Source organism: Ascaphus truei, chromosome 2, assembly GCF_040206685.1.
Source record: "Ascaphus truei isolate aAscTru1 chromosome 2, aAscTru1.hap1, whole genome shotgun sequence".
Taxonomy (NCBI): Eukaryota; Metazoa; Chordata; class Amphibia; order Anura; family Ascaphidae; genus Ascaphus; species Ascaphus truei.
The window spans coordinates 221,500,392-221,518,416 of record NC_134484.1 but is presented as its reverse complement, the minus strand read 5'-3'; the positions used below and the strand labels follow the sequence as shown (position 1 = coordinate 221,518,416).

Below are 18,025 nucleotides of genomic sequence, written 5' to 3'. Positions count from 1 at the left end.
GAAAGCAACCTTTCAATTCAATGACCATTCTTTACCCATACAAACTGAATGAATCTCAACAAATGCTCCTTTGTTCTTTATTGGCAGCAGTTGATTTCAGTTCACAAATGAACTATTAACTAATTGCCATTTAAAACACAAGAACCTGCGATGTATTACTCACAAATAATATTTTAAAATGTACATTAAAATGTAGTACATTCAAAATGATCTACAGTACCTTTTCTGTTCACAGTTTATAAATATTTACACTGCACTATAAATAGGTATTCATATAGTGTATCTACCTAAAAGATTATTTGATTACTTCCAAAGTGTAAATTGTTTATTACAGGATCAAGATAATATATGTTTTACATTAGGACATTATCTATTTGATGACTGCATTTGTGAAAATCTAGGCGATTTCAGTAAGTAAACACCAGTCTACTCCACAGAACAGAAATTAGTTAGTGTACTATTCATATAAAATAATTGAGTAGAAATGTGCTCTATTCAATCAGTTCCACTTAACTAATGGATACAAACCATCTTGTAAAATGTAAAAGCATGTGCTGCACACTGCAAATTATTTGTCAGTTGAATAATAGTTATTATGCTACTGACATTTTTATTATATTTTCCTGTTCATTTTCCACACTTTCTTGCAAAAAATAAAATACTTGTTGATACATGTCTTGTATGGTGAAATCTTTGTTTTTTATTTATTGTAATTTTCTTATGGCTTGTATTACGCAAGTTATTTTTTTAATTTTCTTTTGACATTCCAGGATCAAGTATCCATTCTTACTGTAAATCTAAGACCTAATTCATTTTATAATTTAGTAGCAACTCCGTCATAATTTGTCTATAAACACTACACATATACTGCTTGATGTCACATTCCTTAATTGCCCCTTAAATATGAGCCTGTACCACCGCACATACAGTACCTTCTGTTCTCTCAGTCATACAGTACATAAAAATATCACCCAAGTATGTGTGAAAATGGCTACCACATTTCACAGGGCAACAGAACCACTTATATGTAGAGTTACAGACCAACTTTTTCTAAATTTAGCATAGGTTGAACTTGATGGACGGAAGTCTTTTTTTTAACCTCATCTACTATGTAACTATATGTATGTAACTATGTAACTATGTAACTTGTATAGCAGTCATTGGCTATAAATGTGATCTTATTCAAATATTATGAGTAACATTTCTTGACTGGAAAACAGCAGGCAGAGGTTGCACCACATTACCACACCTTAAGATAACACATAATGTTCTATTGCCCAACATTGGGTAGTAAAGCTTCCTCTCCCTCCACGAGATGCCACCACCAATCTGTATGTCACCAAGAATGAAGCCAGTGGATTTTGTGGATTAATTGCTTTGTTATATTTTTGTTCTTGGCCAGCTACCACATATTAATTCTACATGTACAGTGGTAAGGGCATTGCTGAACTCTTTGAGGAATTGTTTGCCTCACAGAAAAACAAAGGTATTTTTCAAATAACTACTTAGAACTGGTTGCCGCATAATTGACTAACTGAACAATTATATACAAACACACCGCATTGATCAAACCTCTCTGCAATTTTATATTATAACACAATCCCTAAATCTCCTTAACTTTCTGATCTGCAATAAAGACGTTATGTCAAAATAGATTATTTTATTCAAAAATATATTTAAATCAGCACTTTTATTCAGTACAAAATTATATTGTCTTCTACTGGCATTCAGTGTGCATCAGAATTTTAATTCCCAAAGATGCAACAAAATATATTATAGCAAGCACAAGGATCATGAATTTGTAAACATCCCAGAAAAGAATTAACTAAATAACTTCCTGAATAATTTGTCTTCACTCACCTTGATCAAAATCCTGCAGCAAACTTGTTATCGTCAGATTTCCATGGCTATTGCTCTGGTATATTCCTCATATTGTATATTATGTCAGGTATGAGCATCATGGGTATATCAGGTATGTGATTTATGTGAGGTCATGATCCATTAAGGCTCACACCGACAGTAACATTTACAAAAATAACATTCAATAAAGTGCTAAATATTGACTTTCCATATCCTGAAGCATAAATCAATAAACCCAAGAATCTAATTAAGAAAAATGTAGAGAAACCATTGTATAAAGATTTCCCTAAAATCTGATGAAATCCAAAGACTTGAACAAACTAAACTTACTACCATATGGGAATTTCTTTACCATGAAAGCACTGCATGGCTAGGTTTTTTTCCCCAATGTCTGGAACAATGTACAAAACAATTACAAGGTGGTTTCTTGAATACTTGAAGGGCTAATGTATTTACAGTACTAGTGATCACAAATGGCTTTTTTGGTGGAAAATTGGCAAACAGAAAACGTTATTTTAATTGTGCCTCTGTGTGTGTATGTACTAATGTGACTTTTCTGAATCTGTGCCAGAAGCACAAAACCTTAAAAGACTGTTAATAGTGTTAGCGCAGAATGAAGTTATGTACAGTATTATCCCCAAAATATGTTTGAAGCAGCACAGATATTTTATTGTATATGTTATCACAATGTATTATTATCACAATATGGCGTTTATAAAAAATATTACAATGATCATTAATATTTACTAATGCTAGTTTTTAATTAAAACACTATTTTGTTTTAATTTAAATTATTTGAATCATGTATTCGACATGATGGGATGGGTCAACAATTATTTCAAACAAACTGCACCAATTTTCCACCATAGAATATGTTTGTGATGCTTAGTACATAAGCCCCAATGACTTTGGAGATCAGGTATTAGAAATTTGACCTCAAATCTTGCATATGTCATCATAAATATAATTGCATGTAGACATGTGTGCTTCTGAATCATAATTATTCCTTAATACATTTGGGCTAAAACAATTCTATGCATGTTATCAGTTCTAAATAATGTCGGGGGAAAAACCTTTCAACCTTTGATAATTAGAGAAAAAATAGGCTAAAGCGTTCCAATGCAGGTATGATATATAATGTAAGCCAAACCACTAACCAAGGTTAAAAAAGTATGATATAGTACTTAATATGCACTGGTATGGGTACTATCCTCCTGAAGATAGGTGGTAGATGGTACAAGCCCACTCACCCTCAGTCTCATTGGCAGGTTCCCCTGAACATCAGCAATACTCACATCTTGGTAGTGGTAGGCAGGCTGTGCAGCTTCAGATATGCAGTATACAGGAAATATGGAGAACAAAAGCGCACTAGCAAAAATGGAGCAGGAAGGACCCAAAATCAAAAATGAATTAAAAGGGCACTTTAATGTGACAAAAGACCCATCCAACGCGTTTCGAACGTCGCAGCGTTCTTTTTCAAAAAAAGAACGCTGCGACGTTCGAAACGCGTTGGATGGGTCTTTTGTCACATTAAAGTGCCCCTTTAATTCATTTTTGATTTTGGGTCCTTCCTGCTCCGTTTTTGCTAGTGCGCTTTTGTTCTCCATATTTCCTGTAACCTTTGATAATTAAATGACAGAAGTGGGTAAATGAAAGAATGTAAAAAGTCAATACATTTTTGCAATTCTAACCATTAAATATTATCTTGGTAAGACAAATAACAGTATTGTATTTGTTTATCTGTTAAATAAAGAAAGTTGTTTTCAAAAACAATATAAGAAGAAATTATGTTACCTTTCCCACATATTGAGGATCTGGTCCTAAGTGTTCTTCTAAAACAAAGAACTGGTTCCATACCCATCCACGTTTTGGACGATGATGCACTTCTGTTTCCCCTTCTATGTATTTTGTTTGATTCCTGGTCACCTTTATGGAGGTGTGATGTGTTGCCCCATAACACCTCTGCACAAAACAGAGACACACTAAGACTGGACAGATACCCGATGTGCTTGTAATTCTCATTGTAGAATCACTTTCCAGTTCCTTCTTTTTCTTCTTTTACCTCGAGAGTTTGTAATCCAATAATTGCAGATATACTTGATATTAGGCTAAATCCTACATGGGAAAAGAGTCCAATATGGTCCTCTGTGTAGGTCCATGGTTTTACTGACTTCTAGATATCAATAAAACTGTATTTGCATCCTGAAAGAAATATGTCTTCATAAAAGTCTTACAATGCTGCACTTAAGAGAAGCATCTTAGATCTAATGGGAGGGAAAAGAGAAAAATGCAATTATTAAAAGCAATCATTTAGACTTGTTAACCTTTGTAGACCATTGCACTGAGTGGATTTTTGAGCTGATTATGGCAAAATGCTGTGTTACATATCTGCAAATACCTTAACTCTGTTTGTTTTTCTAAGGTTTAAAATATTGATTCAAATTCAGTCACTCCATCTACTTTACCAGATGTACTGTAACACTTTCATGAACAAAGAATGTTGTAGAAGCACTAATAATACATGAATATATATTGGTGTGGAAACATTTGGTGCAACCTGTACTAATGCTATTGAAACGTTTCAGGTCTGCTTATGTCATTCATGCTTGTTTAAAGAATCATCCTGTTTATGAGGCACTTAAATAAACAAGTTAAAATAAAGAAATCTGATTAGCACTCAGGGAAAGATTCATCAAGAGATGGTGCAGGTTTGCACAAGATCTGGCATTAATTCCCATTGACGAATGACGTAATGTTTGAATGATGTGTTAACTTGTCAGCCCTTTGAGTGAAGAATGGATTAAAGACATTTGCTTAATAGAAGATATAACATTTACATAGTTTTTACTATGAGGTACTGTGGTCATTATTTTAAAAGGTTGACAAAGTGAGAATATGAGGTAAGGGGGGGAGGTCTAACATAACAGCACTGGGATCTAAGCAACCATTTTAAGTCAGCATCCATTTTAGGTTTTGTCTGAGTGAACGGGGTATGGACGTTTTGAATGAGATTTTTGCTTTCAATTTTAAAGTGATAATAAACCAAGCAGCTAACTGAAAAACCTTGAGAAGGAGAGCAATGTGCCAATGTTATGAAAATAAGAGACAGATAGGCACTGTCTCGCATTCCGAGGGAGTTGCCCATGAAGTTCCATATGTAGAGAAAAGGTCAACGGCTTGAATAAAGTGTTATTGCTGAATCATTTCATTTATGCATCCCATAATAATGCTTTAACTCAATGTGTTCATATTCATATTTTGTTTACGTAGTGACGCACACGCAACCTCGTATAGGGGGCGTGGGCTTAGTATTTTGTGTATAAATAAGGCCTGTATGCCACCATGTCGTTGGGAGAGTTTTATTTTGAAACTCTCCTCTGCGTGTGCACCGTACACTGCAATAAACTTATTTGTCATTCTGCAAAACATATCCTCAGACTTGTGTTTTTTATTCACAACTATCACAGATGGCGCACCGAATAGGAATCCAAAAATACCAGAAGCTGAGCACCTGAAAAAAACACTCCTCGGTCACTCAAATCTGAGCGCTCGTAAGAATCAAGGTAAAAGGCACCTTTTGAGGAAAGCCTGAGTTTAAAAAGTTGTTTTGAGTGGTGTGTAGAGAGATGTGTTTTGAAGGGTGTCTCAATCTGGTTGACGGGTTTACCTAGCAGTTTCAAATAAGTTTATTTGTCTGTTCCTGTATCCATTTTAAAGTGTTATAGATGTTAAGTTTTATTGGGATTAAGGTGAGAGTCCCGTTAAAAGTTTTGGTGTTTTGGTGATGAAGGTGAGTGTTTGTATGCTTAAGGGATTGTTTTTCAGATTGTTTTTCAAAGGGATTGGGTTGTGATAAATATTTTTGTTGTCTGAGCAGGAAGGGTCCCTGATTGTACATTTGCTCTGTTTTGTCATTAACATACCAAGTGAGTTTATTTATGGATATCTGTTTAGAAGGTCTTATCTGTATCCATGTTATAAAAGTATAAGGTTTATCAGGACTGGGTTGGACCCGCTGAAGTAATTCAAGTGTTTTCTTGGGTATAGTTATGGTGAAAAAATATGATTGGGGAACAGTCTCGTGACAGGTCCTTATTTGCATATTCAGAACAATAACATGCCAAAAGAGTTGTACGCAATCAGCTTGCGCTGATTATTGTATCAGGAGTATTGTACAGGTCAATTAAATGTGATTACTGTAACAGGAGAATAATGGGAAACCAAAGTTCTCAAAATTTGCCGTTAGAGGTTGTGTGTCTGCAGACAAAAATAATAAAGAATGGATACAGAGAACAAGAAGAGACAATATAAATATGTTTTGTTGGCCAATGAAAAACACATGCAAGGCCAATGAAAATACACATGAAAGTTCAAATGAAAAAACACATGCAAGTCCCAGTGAAAAACATGCCACCCCAATGAAAAAAGTTTGTTTGCAATAAATTACTATGGAAGGAAGCGTGAACCTATGGGCAGCCGCACCGTTTTTCTTATTTGTAAGAATGCGAACGCAAGAGCTCATAGTGGAACCTTCTAACTTTCAGCAATCCCTGTGTGTCTGAGGCAGTATAAATCTTTGGATTTTATGAGGTTTTTGTGGCTAAAGTTATGCATGGCAGGCCCGGCTGACTGGATGCCGCAGAAATCAGTTGTGAACTTATAAGCTTTTCCTTCCATTTCCCCACATGCAATAAGTGGTTATAAATCATTTCCTGATATAAACTCAAGTTTCGGTGCCGGCAAGTAAAATTGTTGCGCCCTTAATGGAGAGTTGACAGATGGATTTGATACCCTAATGAATTTTTCCTGAATGATTACCTGTGTGAAAGATAAACCATGCTAAGTATCATGTATGCACAAATCACCATCCCAAAACGTGCAAGTACGTACAAAAAACATGAATATTATTTGCTCACAAAGAAATCAAATGTCTGCAAGAAAGAGAATCAGAATCGCAGCAGCACAGAGCGTGCCCCCACCTTTTTCTCCAGCGCGAGGAATGTGCTAAGATACGAAAGTTAACTCAAAAGCTCCGGAGCATCAGAGTAGTTTTAAATTCAGGTTATTTATGAGAATAAAGAAAGAGAAGGGAACTTTTATTAATTTAGTTGCAGGGTGAAATTGTTTGGTAATAGGGGAGAAATGTCTTTCTTTTATTTGTTCGTTATTTTTGTGATGTTGTTTGGCTGTGTATGAGAGAAGTTTTTTTTGTATTGTGTGTTCTGTATTGTGTAACCAGTAAAAACACATTTCAATTTTATTTCTATAGGATTAGGATATGTTTGGGAATATTTTGTGTTTAAAAATGTGGGTAAAAGCTCATAAGCATTGTTTGAAGTATATATTGTATTGTATGTTTTTATGTATATAACGCCATTAATATGCACAGCGCTTCACAGGAGTGGTGCACGTCGTAATCATATATGTAGCAAATGGTAAATGTAAGAGGTCATGAAATAAGTGATCCAGACATAAAAGTAACATTAAGGAAGAGAAGTCCCTGCTCTGAGGAGCTTACAATCTAATTGGTAGGTAGGGAAAGTGTACATAGACAGTAGGATTTGATTAGAAGCCAGGAGAGGAATTTCAGGAGGGGAAACGCAGAATTAGAGTTTAAAGAGTAGAGTGATTCTGGCAGCAGCGTTTGGGATAGATAGTAGGGAAGACAGGTGAAAGTCAGGAAGGCGGGATAGCAGGGGATTACAGTTATCAAGATGGGAGAGAATGAGGGTCTGTATCAGAGTTTTTAACAGTTGAGCAACAGAGGAACAGGTGTATCTTTGTGATATTGTGGAGGAAAAAAGCGACAGTTATAGAAATGTTTTAAATGAAAGAGGAGAATATGAGAGAGGAGTTGGGAGTGACCCCTAAGCAGCGTGCTTGGGCTACTGGATGGAAGATTCAAGAGTAATGTGGAAGGAGATAATAGGGTCAGGTTTGGGAGGAAGTATGAGGAACTCTGTTTTTGCCATGTTAAATTTAAGGCAAAGGAGGGCCTTCCAGGATGAGATAACAGAAGGACATTCAGAAACTTAGGTTTGTACAGCAGGTGTAAGGTCAGGGGTTGAAAAGTAAATGTGGGTGTCGTCAGCATAGTGGTGATATATAAACCCAAGAGATGTTATTAGGTCAACTAGAGAGAGTGTGTACAGAGAAAAGAGAAGAGTGTGGTCCACAGAGGCAAATGCTTCAGGGAGTAATATGAGCAGAATGTAATGACCTCACAGTGGAGGGAGCAATTAGTGGTTCCCAGGGAGTATAGGTAGCTTATATACACCTGAGGAAGAAAGCAGAGAGCCTTTCGAAACGCGTAGGGTGGCGTTTTAGCACTCTACACTTTGGAGATAGAATCCCCACGCACAGTTCCATCTGCGCTTGCAGCAGACCAGCCAGCCCGCTGACACCGACGGCGTGCTGCATCAGCTGCTGCTGTTGAATCTGCGTTTGCTGCTAACCGGTTTTCCTGCTGATGTCGACGGCGTGTTGAATCAGCTGTTGCTGTTCACTACCTCCTGGGCGTCTTCCCAAGTGAGTCGCGGAAGGCACCGTACCAAGATCTCCACACTTACGGTCCCAGAGACGCCAGCCAGCAGAGAGCAGCTTTACAAACGAGAGGGGATACTCTCAAAATTATCCACCGCCTACTTACTTACTCCATCTGGTGAGTAGGCATTGCTACTATCTCCATCGGCGGTGCAGAGTGCTTCTATTTTTATCGCATTATTTGTTTATTAAATGTCCGTGTGCAATATATATTATTTATGATTGTTATTAAATGTTTTAATATTGAGATTTCACCAATTTATTTTTCAGCTGTTACATGTTGTTAAGTGTTGTCCGTTTATAGTCACAGTTTTACGCTATGTGTTGTGCTTTTTCTTTTTCTTTAAGCACAACGTGAGGAGCTACGTGTCTACAGCCAACAGGCTTGGTTTTCAGATATCCTTTTGCAGTATATATCTTATTTGGCGCCAGTGGATACTTTCCCTTTCCATACTATAGTTCTGACCAGGGGGTCAGTTTTTTGTATCTTGGGCAGCCCCTTATGCATGTTTGGTCATTTATACATAAGGTAATATATACTCTGTCATACTATTGTGGGTAGCGCTGCCTGTTTTGTTGTTTTTAAGTGGAGGGAGCAGTGCAGAAGTCAGATTGTAGAGGGTAAGGAGAGAATGGGTGTTGAGAAAATGGAGCAAGCAAGAGAATACAAGACAAGTTCAGTAGTTAGAAAGACAGATAGGGTCAAGCTTGCTATTTTTGAGTAATGGTATAACTATTACATGTTTTAAGTAGAATGGAAATGTAGCAGATTAGAGGGAGAAGAGGAGATCAACAGTGATGGTGACATTCTCTTTTGAGACAGTGGAAAAAGAGTCAAGGAAAGCAGGAAGAGAGTAGGAAGCAAAGTAGGATAGGAGGAAAAAGAGGGAATGTTCTGGTGTATGGATTCAACCTCTTTCTTAAAATAGTCAGCAAAAATCCTGAGGTGAGATGAAGGAAGAGTTAGTGGGGTTTAGACTTGTGAGTGTTGATTAATGGAGAGAAATAGGTTTGTTTAGCTTGAGAAAGGACAGAATTGCAACAGGATAGCATAAATTTGTAGTGAAGGAAGTCAGTGAAACTTTGAAAGTTCAAACATAAGGCATTAAAAATAACTGAGTGTAGGGAGATAGCATGAGCGTGTGGGAGCTATTTGTGTGTTAAGAAGTTATATAAACCTCAGCTATGTAAAAACCCGTTGGTTAATTTTTGAGAGGCCATAAAAAAAATGTAGTTCTTAGGGCTCTGGATAAAGCTCCATGTATTTAAACTTTAAGCAAAAGTTCCAATCCAATAATTATTATTTTTCAGGAAGAAGCCGTGGTGTGCCGTTATCTTATCTGTTCAGGGTCAATTGGCGAAACGCCCAGAAACAAGATGGCTTTTTGACGGGAACAAGTCTTATAAAAAAAAAAAAATTCTTTACTCAGATGAATATGCAGAGTGTCTTTAATATTATAAAGCTGACTGTGTGCTCAGCACTGTGCAAAGAGATTATATAAAGCAAGACATTAGTGTGAAGTCTTATACAAAATCATTTTTCTATTAACTGAATGTGATATATGTTATAACTTTTAACCATTTATTTTTTCCAAAGGTGTCCATAAGCAGTGGTTATTGTGAAAAAAATTGCTGTGTAATCTAGAATGGGTTTGTCAGGAAGTGGTGAATTTGGGAGTCACCTCTCATTTGTGGGTGTGTCTTGTGCATAGGGTTAAATACAGGGGATACATAGTTGGAAAAGCAGTTACATAAGTGAATAGGGTATGCATTATATACAAGGCATTTCAATTTTTTTAGCAGAAAAGTTACAGTGGAGTGTTTGGTGTAAAAGCCAGATAGGGATTGGCTAGGGAAATTTGTTTGGGTAAAATAATTGCTTAATTGGGGGTGAATATTTTTCCATGACTGTTGATAGTATTGGGAGAAGAGAGATTGGCCTGTAGTTTGAGACAGTGTTTTTTGTCCCCACTTTTGAAGATTGGGACAAACTCTGGCAGTTTCCCAGGTCTTAGGGATATGGCCTGCAGACAGGATAAAATTAATTATGGAAGCATGTGGTTTGGCAAGGGATGAGGCCCCAAAGTTTCAGGAACTTAGATTGTATCAAAGTCAGGTTCACAGTGGCTACTTAGGTTAATTTGAGGAACGAATTAGGAACATTAATAGGGAATACCTCTGTCTATATGCGGATGCTAAGACAGGAGTAAACACATTGATACAAGAATTTATTCCTAGGTATAAATTATCTCCCTATAAGACACATATGGGATGACTTGTGACTATCAGCAGTCCAAAAGAACGAATTAAGGACCATGTTATTGGTAATAAAACAATAAGTTGTATGCAACTAATACATTTTTTGAGTCTCTCTAGGCAAAAGTTGAAAGTGCACCTACTCGAGATGGGGTTAATAGTCACATATTTCCTGCGCAAACATGCTCTTCATCCCAGGTGAAAAGGCCTAAAGTAACCACCAATACAGCAATTAAAGTGGCAGAGTTCTTTTCCTGGACCCAAAGCTCGTTCCAGCTCAACCAAACATTCCAGCGCCACCAAAGACCAAAGTCACCTAAAGCACAGCCGCATCAAGTTAACGTCTTGCCAAGTCAAAACTCTAACCGTTAACCAACGAGGAAAATAAGATACCAGGCTAAGGCCCGGTTTTATCAGAACATTTCATTTTTTCAGAGACTCAATATTTTTATTCTTTAGAGTGTGTTTAAGTTAGAAATTTAAGGTGTATGTACAATTGAGCCTTGATGGGAGGATTGGTTTCCTGGAAGCGTGGCTTGTGAAATATCTTGTATGTGTTTGGCAGTACTCATCACTCTCTATGTATGTGTCATGTGCAGCAAAACTTTGATCCAGAAGTGTGTTGCACCTCCACCGAAAGGAGGGGTTCACCCAGGGGCGTGTGTCAGCCACAAGGAAAGGATCATAAGTCAGCCATGTTGACCATCGCAGACATCGTCTGTTCTGATATTCTGAGTGAATGATGTATATAATGCGTGCAGGGGTGAGGATCATGCATTTCGCTTCCAGATACCAAACCCCCTCAAATTCTCAGTAATAGAATGTTGTGATGATTCTGAAAATATATGATGATAGAGATAGATGCCATTTCCTTTATCTAGCAACTGCATATCCAAAGAAAGGTTGCTTGCATAAAATAAGGTTTTTAGTATTATGTGTATAATTTCTGTATTTTTCCAATTTTTTTTTAAGGGAACCTCTTTAAAGGGTGTATCACACACTAGGAACAAGAATCAATTTATGGGTCAAGTGTCTCCACCAACCAATGAAACCTGTGTAAAAAATGTATGTTTAGTCAGATAACAATTTACAGGAAGGATGTGGCCTTAATTTTGCAGTTTTAATTTCATCATTAAACCAAGAACAGGTTCAGATTAGGCTTATGGCCTTACAAAACAGAATTGCTTTAGACTATGTTTTAGCTTCAAAAGGAGGTGTATTTGTCCTAATTGAGGAACAATGTTGTGTTTTTATTCCAGATCAGTGTAGCAATGTGCAGCATGAACTAGATGAAATACAAGAGATTCAAAAGAGGTTTACAAAGGGAAGTGACAGAATATCACCCTTAGGGTTAGGTGAATGGCTTAAATCACTTGGAGCAAAAACTTTTGAATGCTTTGGTGTGTTTGGGGGTGTTACTTGTTGTCATATATGTGGGTGTCACGTGTTGCAAAGGTATGATCCACAAGTGTGCGACTCCCTCCCCCAATCTGATGCCACTCTTTGCAGATGCCAGAAAACAGCATTCCGTTGAAGAAAGAAGATGCCGACCACAGTAATTTAACTCCAAAAAACATGTTGGGGCCGCAGCGCCTTATGAGACTATGACAGTGAAGGGCACGCGCCCTTCTCCTCTGAGTTATCCCTGCACTATCATCATAAACTTAATTCTCAAAAGCGATGTTTTAAGAATAAAAAAAGGAGGGAGCGACAAAGTGAGAATATGACGTAAGGGGGGGGAGGTCTGACATAACAGCACTGGGATCTAAGCAACCATTTTAAGTCAGCATCCATTTTAGGTTTTGTCTGAGTGAACGGGGTATGGACATTTTGAATTAGATTTTTGCTTTCAATTTTAAAGTGATAATAAACCAAGCAACTAACTGAAAAACCTTGAGAAGGAGAGCAATGTGCCAATTTATGAAAATAAGAGACAGATAGGCACTGTCTCGCATTCCGAGGGAGGTGCCCATGAAGTTCCGTATGTAGAGAAAAGGTCAACGGCTTGAATAAAGTGTTATTGCTGAATCATTTCATTTATGCATCCCATAATAATGCTTTAACTCAATGTGTTCATATTCATATTTTGTTTACGTAGTGACGCACACGCAACCTCGTATAGGGGGCGTGGGCTTAGTATTTTGTGTATAAATAAGGCCTGTATGCCACCATGTCGTTGGGAGAGTTTTATTTTGAAACTCTCCTCTGCGTGTGCACCGTACACTGCAATAAACTTATTTGTCATTCTGCAAAACATATCCTCAGACTTGTGTTTTTTATTCACAACTTTCACAAGGTTAAAAGCAAACAAGATACATTAGTGGGTAAAAACAATCACTGTACAGAGTGTTTTAGTCATTGAGTCTGTGGATTTATATTTTGCTGATTTTGTGATTTTTTTTTAATGTTTTGGGCTTCTTTTTTGAATGTTTGGAAAGTTTTTTTAATGGTTTGACATTTGCCCTTTTGGGTATTAGGGTAGCAAATTCTCATTGCCCTGAAGATGCAGGCTGTTAAGTATGATAGGGTAAGAAAAATATTTAATTTGGCTATCCATTTAGTACTATTGTTGCTACCTACTGTAGTCTCTCCTTAGAGAGTCTAGGGAACCCCAATGACACTCAATTGGTTAAGTTTAACCACTAAAATGTTATTTTGTGTGTTTGTGTATGTGTATGTATATATGTATACAGTACATACATACATACATACATACATATACATGTAAAAGAATAGATTGTATGGACTCTTCTTGTTTCTATTTTGGGCCTTAGCCTGATTAGCCACCTTAGAGCTAATGGCCAGTACTGTAAAGGGGGTGACGGGGGGAAGTGGGGTAGGTGCCCTGGGGAGGGAGGTTATGCTCCTCAGGGAGTTGTTAACACCTTGTATGCCATAGTGGTTGTACCACTATGATGTACAATTGAGTAGTAGGGTGTTAAGGTTATTGACATTAACCACTAGGTTTCATTAGTGAGCATAAAAGGTATGCATAATGCATGCCTTCATGACCACTATGGCTTCCAATGTGTTAATAGACAGGTTTTGGCTATTTTTTTGGTCTAGTCCATGGTATTCTTTTTTGGCTTAGTCCAGGGTATTCACTTTGGCTTCCTATATTGCTAAAGAAATATAAGAAACCAACATTGCCCACTTCATAACCCTGGACCAGGCCACCCAAAATTCTGCTACATTAACTTTAATGGACCCATGCGAATATATATTGTGGTTTTCCACACCTCTTTTGCACTCAGTACTAATGTCCGTAAAGTTAACGGCATGGTGTCCTAGCATTAAGTATTAAGACAGCACATAACGCCTCGTTATGGCATTTTGAAGTTCCCTGTTACCACTTAATGAGAAATTAACAGAAGTTAACGTCTCATCAAGTCACTAATTGTGCTTTGTGGATCTGCCCATTAGTGTGAAAATGAAAATATTCAGGATATGGGTGTGGACATGTAGATGAAGACATGAAAGTGCATCACTTTTTAACTTTCTAAATTCCTCTAACAAGAATCTTTATCTAGTTTCATTGCATAAAAAGGACAGTTAGCTCTGAGACAGAAAAGACAGTTGTGCATCGTTGATGGGTCTTCATTGTGAAGCTCACAAGACAATCACACAACTTTGGTTTGCAGACTGATTTGGCTAGAATGATTCTACTGTACCTGTACTATTTATTAAGAACATATAACACATTAAATTAAAACTGAACTGTGTTCTAAACATTTTACAATCTTCTACCCTGATGTTCTCCTTATCAATTACTTTTCGCATGTGTCTCTGTTCTATATGAAATACTATAGGTTCATTATTGCTTTATGTTTTCAAAAACAAAATTTACTGCTATAAAACATATATTATTGCATTTTACATTCACCTCAGTTTTACTAAAATACTGTACAGATGTAGAATTATGGTTGGTCGCGCTGCCCTCACAAAATGGGCACATTTTTATTCCTCTGTTCTCGAGGTGTGCCAGTAAGGAGACTAATGCCCAATCAGGTTTAACACAGTGGGAGTCCCTACTTCTGAAACCTATCAGACTGTAAGAGATGTGCAGTAAGAGTGAGACTGAAGCAGTCACTCTGCCTGCACACATCTAACAGGTGATCGCACTGGTTTTATTTAATTTTAATAACACATTTTTTAAGCAGGGGGTCTCCGGAGCTGATCCACATTAATTTCAGCTCCATAGACCCCCTGATTCCTGAGAAATAAGCCCGGTATTGGTAAAACAGGAACAAAAATAGAGAAATACAAAAAACACCTTTTGATAATACGTTAAAGACTTATGATAAACCACATAAAGGACTTTGTATGCAATAGGTTAAGAACTTATGATAAACCACTATCAGCCTTATGCCTGGGCAGGAAAACAATCCACAGCTGACTACCAGCTGAACTGCTTAACTGCTGGGAGCTGCTGTCAGCATCTCTGCACTTCCGTGTGAGAGCATGTCTCCGTACTGTCTCTGAGTGATGACGTCACCAGCACTACCAGGTGCCTCCAGTCCAACTCTTGCCTCTTCTACCTGACTTGACACATTCTATGTGTTTTGTAACCGGTAGGTTACGTCCTCAGTGGAAAAGATTCACTGAACTTTTTTGTTTATTCATGCTTTATCAATAAAATCATAATTTTTGATCCTTGACTGTGGGCTCATCTGAGAAATACTCTCTTCAGAGGGATAATCAACATTCCCTATATGTTCATTAATAACTACATAGATGTGAGTATACATCTATATTGATTACATCAATAAGATGTGGATCAGTCAGACTGTGTGATGTGTTCTCCTACAGTATGTATACTTTCCAGTGAAATCCAGGTATGGGCAGGTTAAAGGAGAGAGCTGATAGACAGCTGAAAGGGTATAAAGTCCCATGAGCATATAACTCATGAGGCGCAAAGTGTGAGTTCAATAATTATACAACTGCCAGAAGAATTCTAATTGTTTGAATTTATTACACTATTTGTGTTCCCCTCTGTTTCTTCTCTTTTTTTGTATATAACTTCTTAACTGACCCACTGTGACCAAGAGAACCACCTACACACTGTGAATAATTATCTGTTGGTTGATTAGGCTCTGTGTTGCTGCTGTACTATTATAGGTTAAAAATAAATAATATTTATTTACTAATGCCCTTCCCTTCAATTTCTGCCTAGCACCCTCTCTATCCACCTTTAAGACCCACCTTAAAACATACCTGCTTAATGAAGCATATGTGTATCTCCATGGCTGATACTATACACTTCATAAATAACCCTTGTTCCCTTGCAGACGCGCTTTCAAAAATGCCCTCCTACTGTCTCTGTACGTTCTTCCTACCTACCAATTTGATTGTAAGCTCTTTAGAGCAGGGACTCCTTTAGCTAAATGTTACTTTTATGTCTGAAGCACTTCTTCCCATGATCTGTTATTTGTATTATTTGTTATTTATATGGTTGTCGTGTGAATTACTGCTGTAAAGCGCTATGTACATTAATGGTGCTATGTAAATAAAGACATACTGTACATACATACTAATAGTTTTTGCTTTAATCTGCTGTGATTGAATGGACTTTAATGCTGTACATGTGTCTGTGATTGTAGAATATTATCTTGAGATATGTAGTTTTGGTTTAAATTTTATTGTTATTGATATTACTGTGAAAAATAATTCCAACAATAATTATTAATGTTCCAGAACAGTTTAATTGTAACTTTGTACAACAGAATAAATACTAGCTGCTCAACCTTAATAAATGTATTTGGTGGTATGTATATTTATGCTTATAGGAGGTGCATGGGGGAATATGGAACATATATACAAGGTGATCCAAGAAGGATAAAAAAGATTCTCCAAATATTGCACTCATCTAAAAAAATGGTCATGTATAATATCAGACAAATGAAATATTCATAGTTACTGGTGTAATAAACCTGGGCTGTACATCAGAGTGTACAGTTAGGTTCGGAAATAATTGGACACTGACACAATTTTCAACAACCGGGATGCAATAGAAGTGCAGACTTTCAGCTTTAATTCAAGGGGTTGAACAAAAATATCGTATGAAACGTTTAGGAATTGCAACCATTTTCATACACAGTCCCCTTATTTCAGGGGCTCAAATGTAATTGGACAAATTAACACAATCATAAACAAAATATTCGTTTTTAATACTTTGTCGAGAATCCTTTGCAGGCAATGACTGGTTGAAGTCTGGAACGCATGGACATCACCAAACGCTGGGTTTCCACTTTTTTGATGCTTTGCCAGGCCTTTACTGCAGCTGTCTTCAGTTGTTGTTTGTTCGTGGGTCTTTCTGCCTTAAGTTTTGTCTTCAGCAAGTGAAATGCATGCTCGATCGGGTTGAGATCAGGTTATTGACTCAGCCATTTGCAGAATATTCCTCTTCTTTGCCTTAAAAAATTCCTGGGTTGCTTTCACAGTATGTTTTGGGTCATTGTCCATCTGTAAAGTGTAGCGCCGTCCAATCAACTTCACTGAATTTGGCTGAATCTGAGCAGACAATATATCCCTATACACTTCAGAATTCATCCGGCTGCTTCTGTCTTCTGTCACAACATCAATAAATACTAGTGACCCAGTGCCATTGTAAGCCATGCATGCCCATGCCATCACACTGCCTGCACCGTGTTTTACAGATGATGTGGTAAGCTTCGGATCATGAGCCGTTCCAAGCCTTCCCTATACTTTTTTCTTCCCATCATTCTGGTACAGGTTGATCTTATGATGTCTCATTGGATCCTTGTTGAAACGCACATGCATTTCATGCCTTAGGAGCATGCGTGTATGTCTCATTGGAAAACCTTGTTGAAACACATATGCGTGTCATCACATTTAGGCACATGCGTGTATGTCTCATTGGAACCTTGTTGAAACGCATACGTGTGTCATCACATTTAGGCGCATGCGTGTATGACTTCTCAATCAATGTGAATTACAAGTCTGAAAAAAAAAACTTTTTTTGTTTTGTTTCTCGACATGGGCTTGCATAACAATTTTTGTTATTCTTACAATCAATCACTAGCTTTTTAATTCTACACTAGTCATGTATACTGTACTTTATGAGGTGCGTGGCATACTGTGATTTTTATTTGGGGGTGTGGGGTTCAAAACATTATGATGACCTGTTCAAAATATTTCTTTGAACTAATAATCCTGCATACAGCCCTCTCTCCCCCCTCAAGACACACACACACACAAAGCCTAAAGCCAAACTTATTTTCAACTTCTTATTGACACCTCCCCCTCGAGAGCCATTCATGAAAATCTTTGAGGCTTTGTTTACAGTTATCCACACCTCCCAAAAACAATTAATTTGTTACAGACTGTGTAGACACCTCTCCCCTCC

General features: G+C 37.3%; 1 protein-coding gene across 3 annotated transcripts in view; it reads right to left on the bottom strand.

The window, feature by feature from the left end:
* The window catches only part of LOC142487143 (cadherin-18-like), a 941,872-nt gene that overhangs the window by 597,568 nt on the left and 326,279 nt on the right, over nucleotides 1-18,025 (bottom strand). For 2 of the 3 annotated variants that reach the window (XM_075585917.1, XM_075585918.1), the window contains one exon: nucleotides 3,655-4,124. In XM_075585917.1, coding sequence (XP_075442032.1) covers nucleotides 3,655-3,882 — 228 coding nt within the window. In that variant the 5' untranslated portion in view covers nucleotides 3,883-4,124. Of the gene's footprint in view, nucleotides 1-3,654; nucleotides 4,125-18,025 lie in introns of those variants that run through there. The other variant, XM_075585919.1, reaches the window with a different exon arrangement.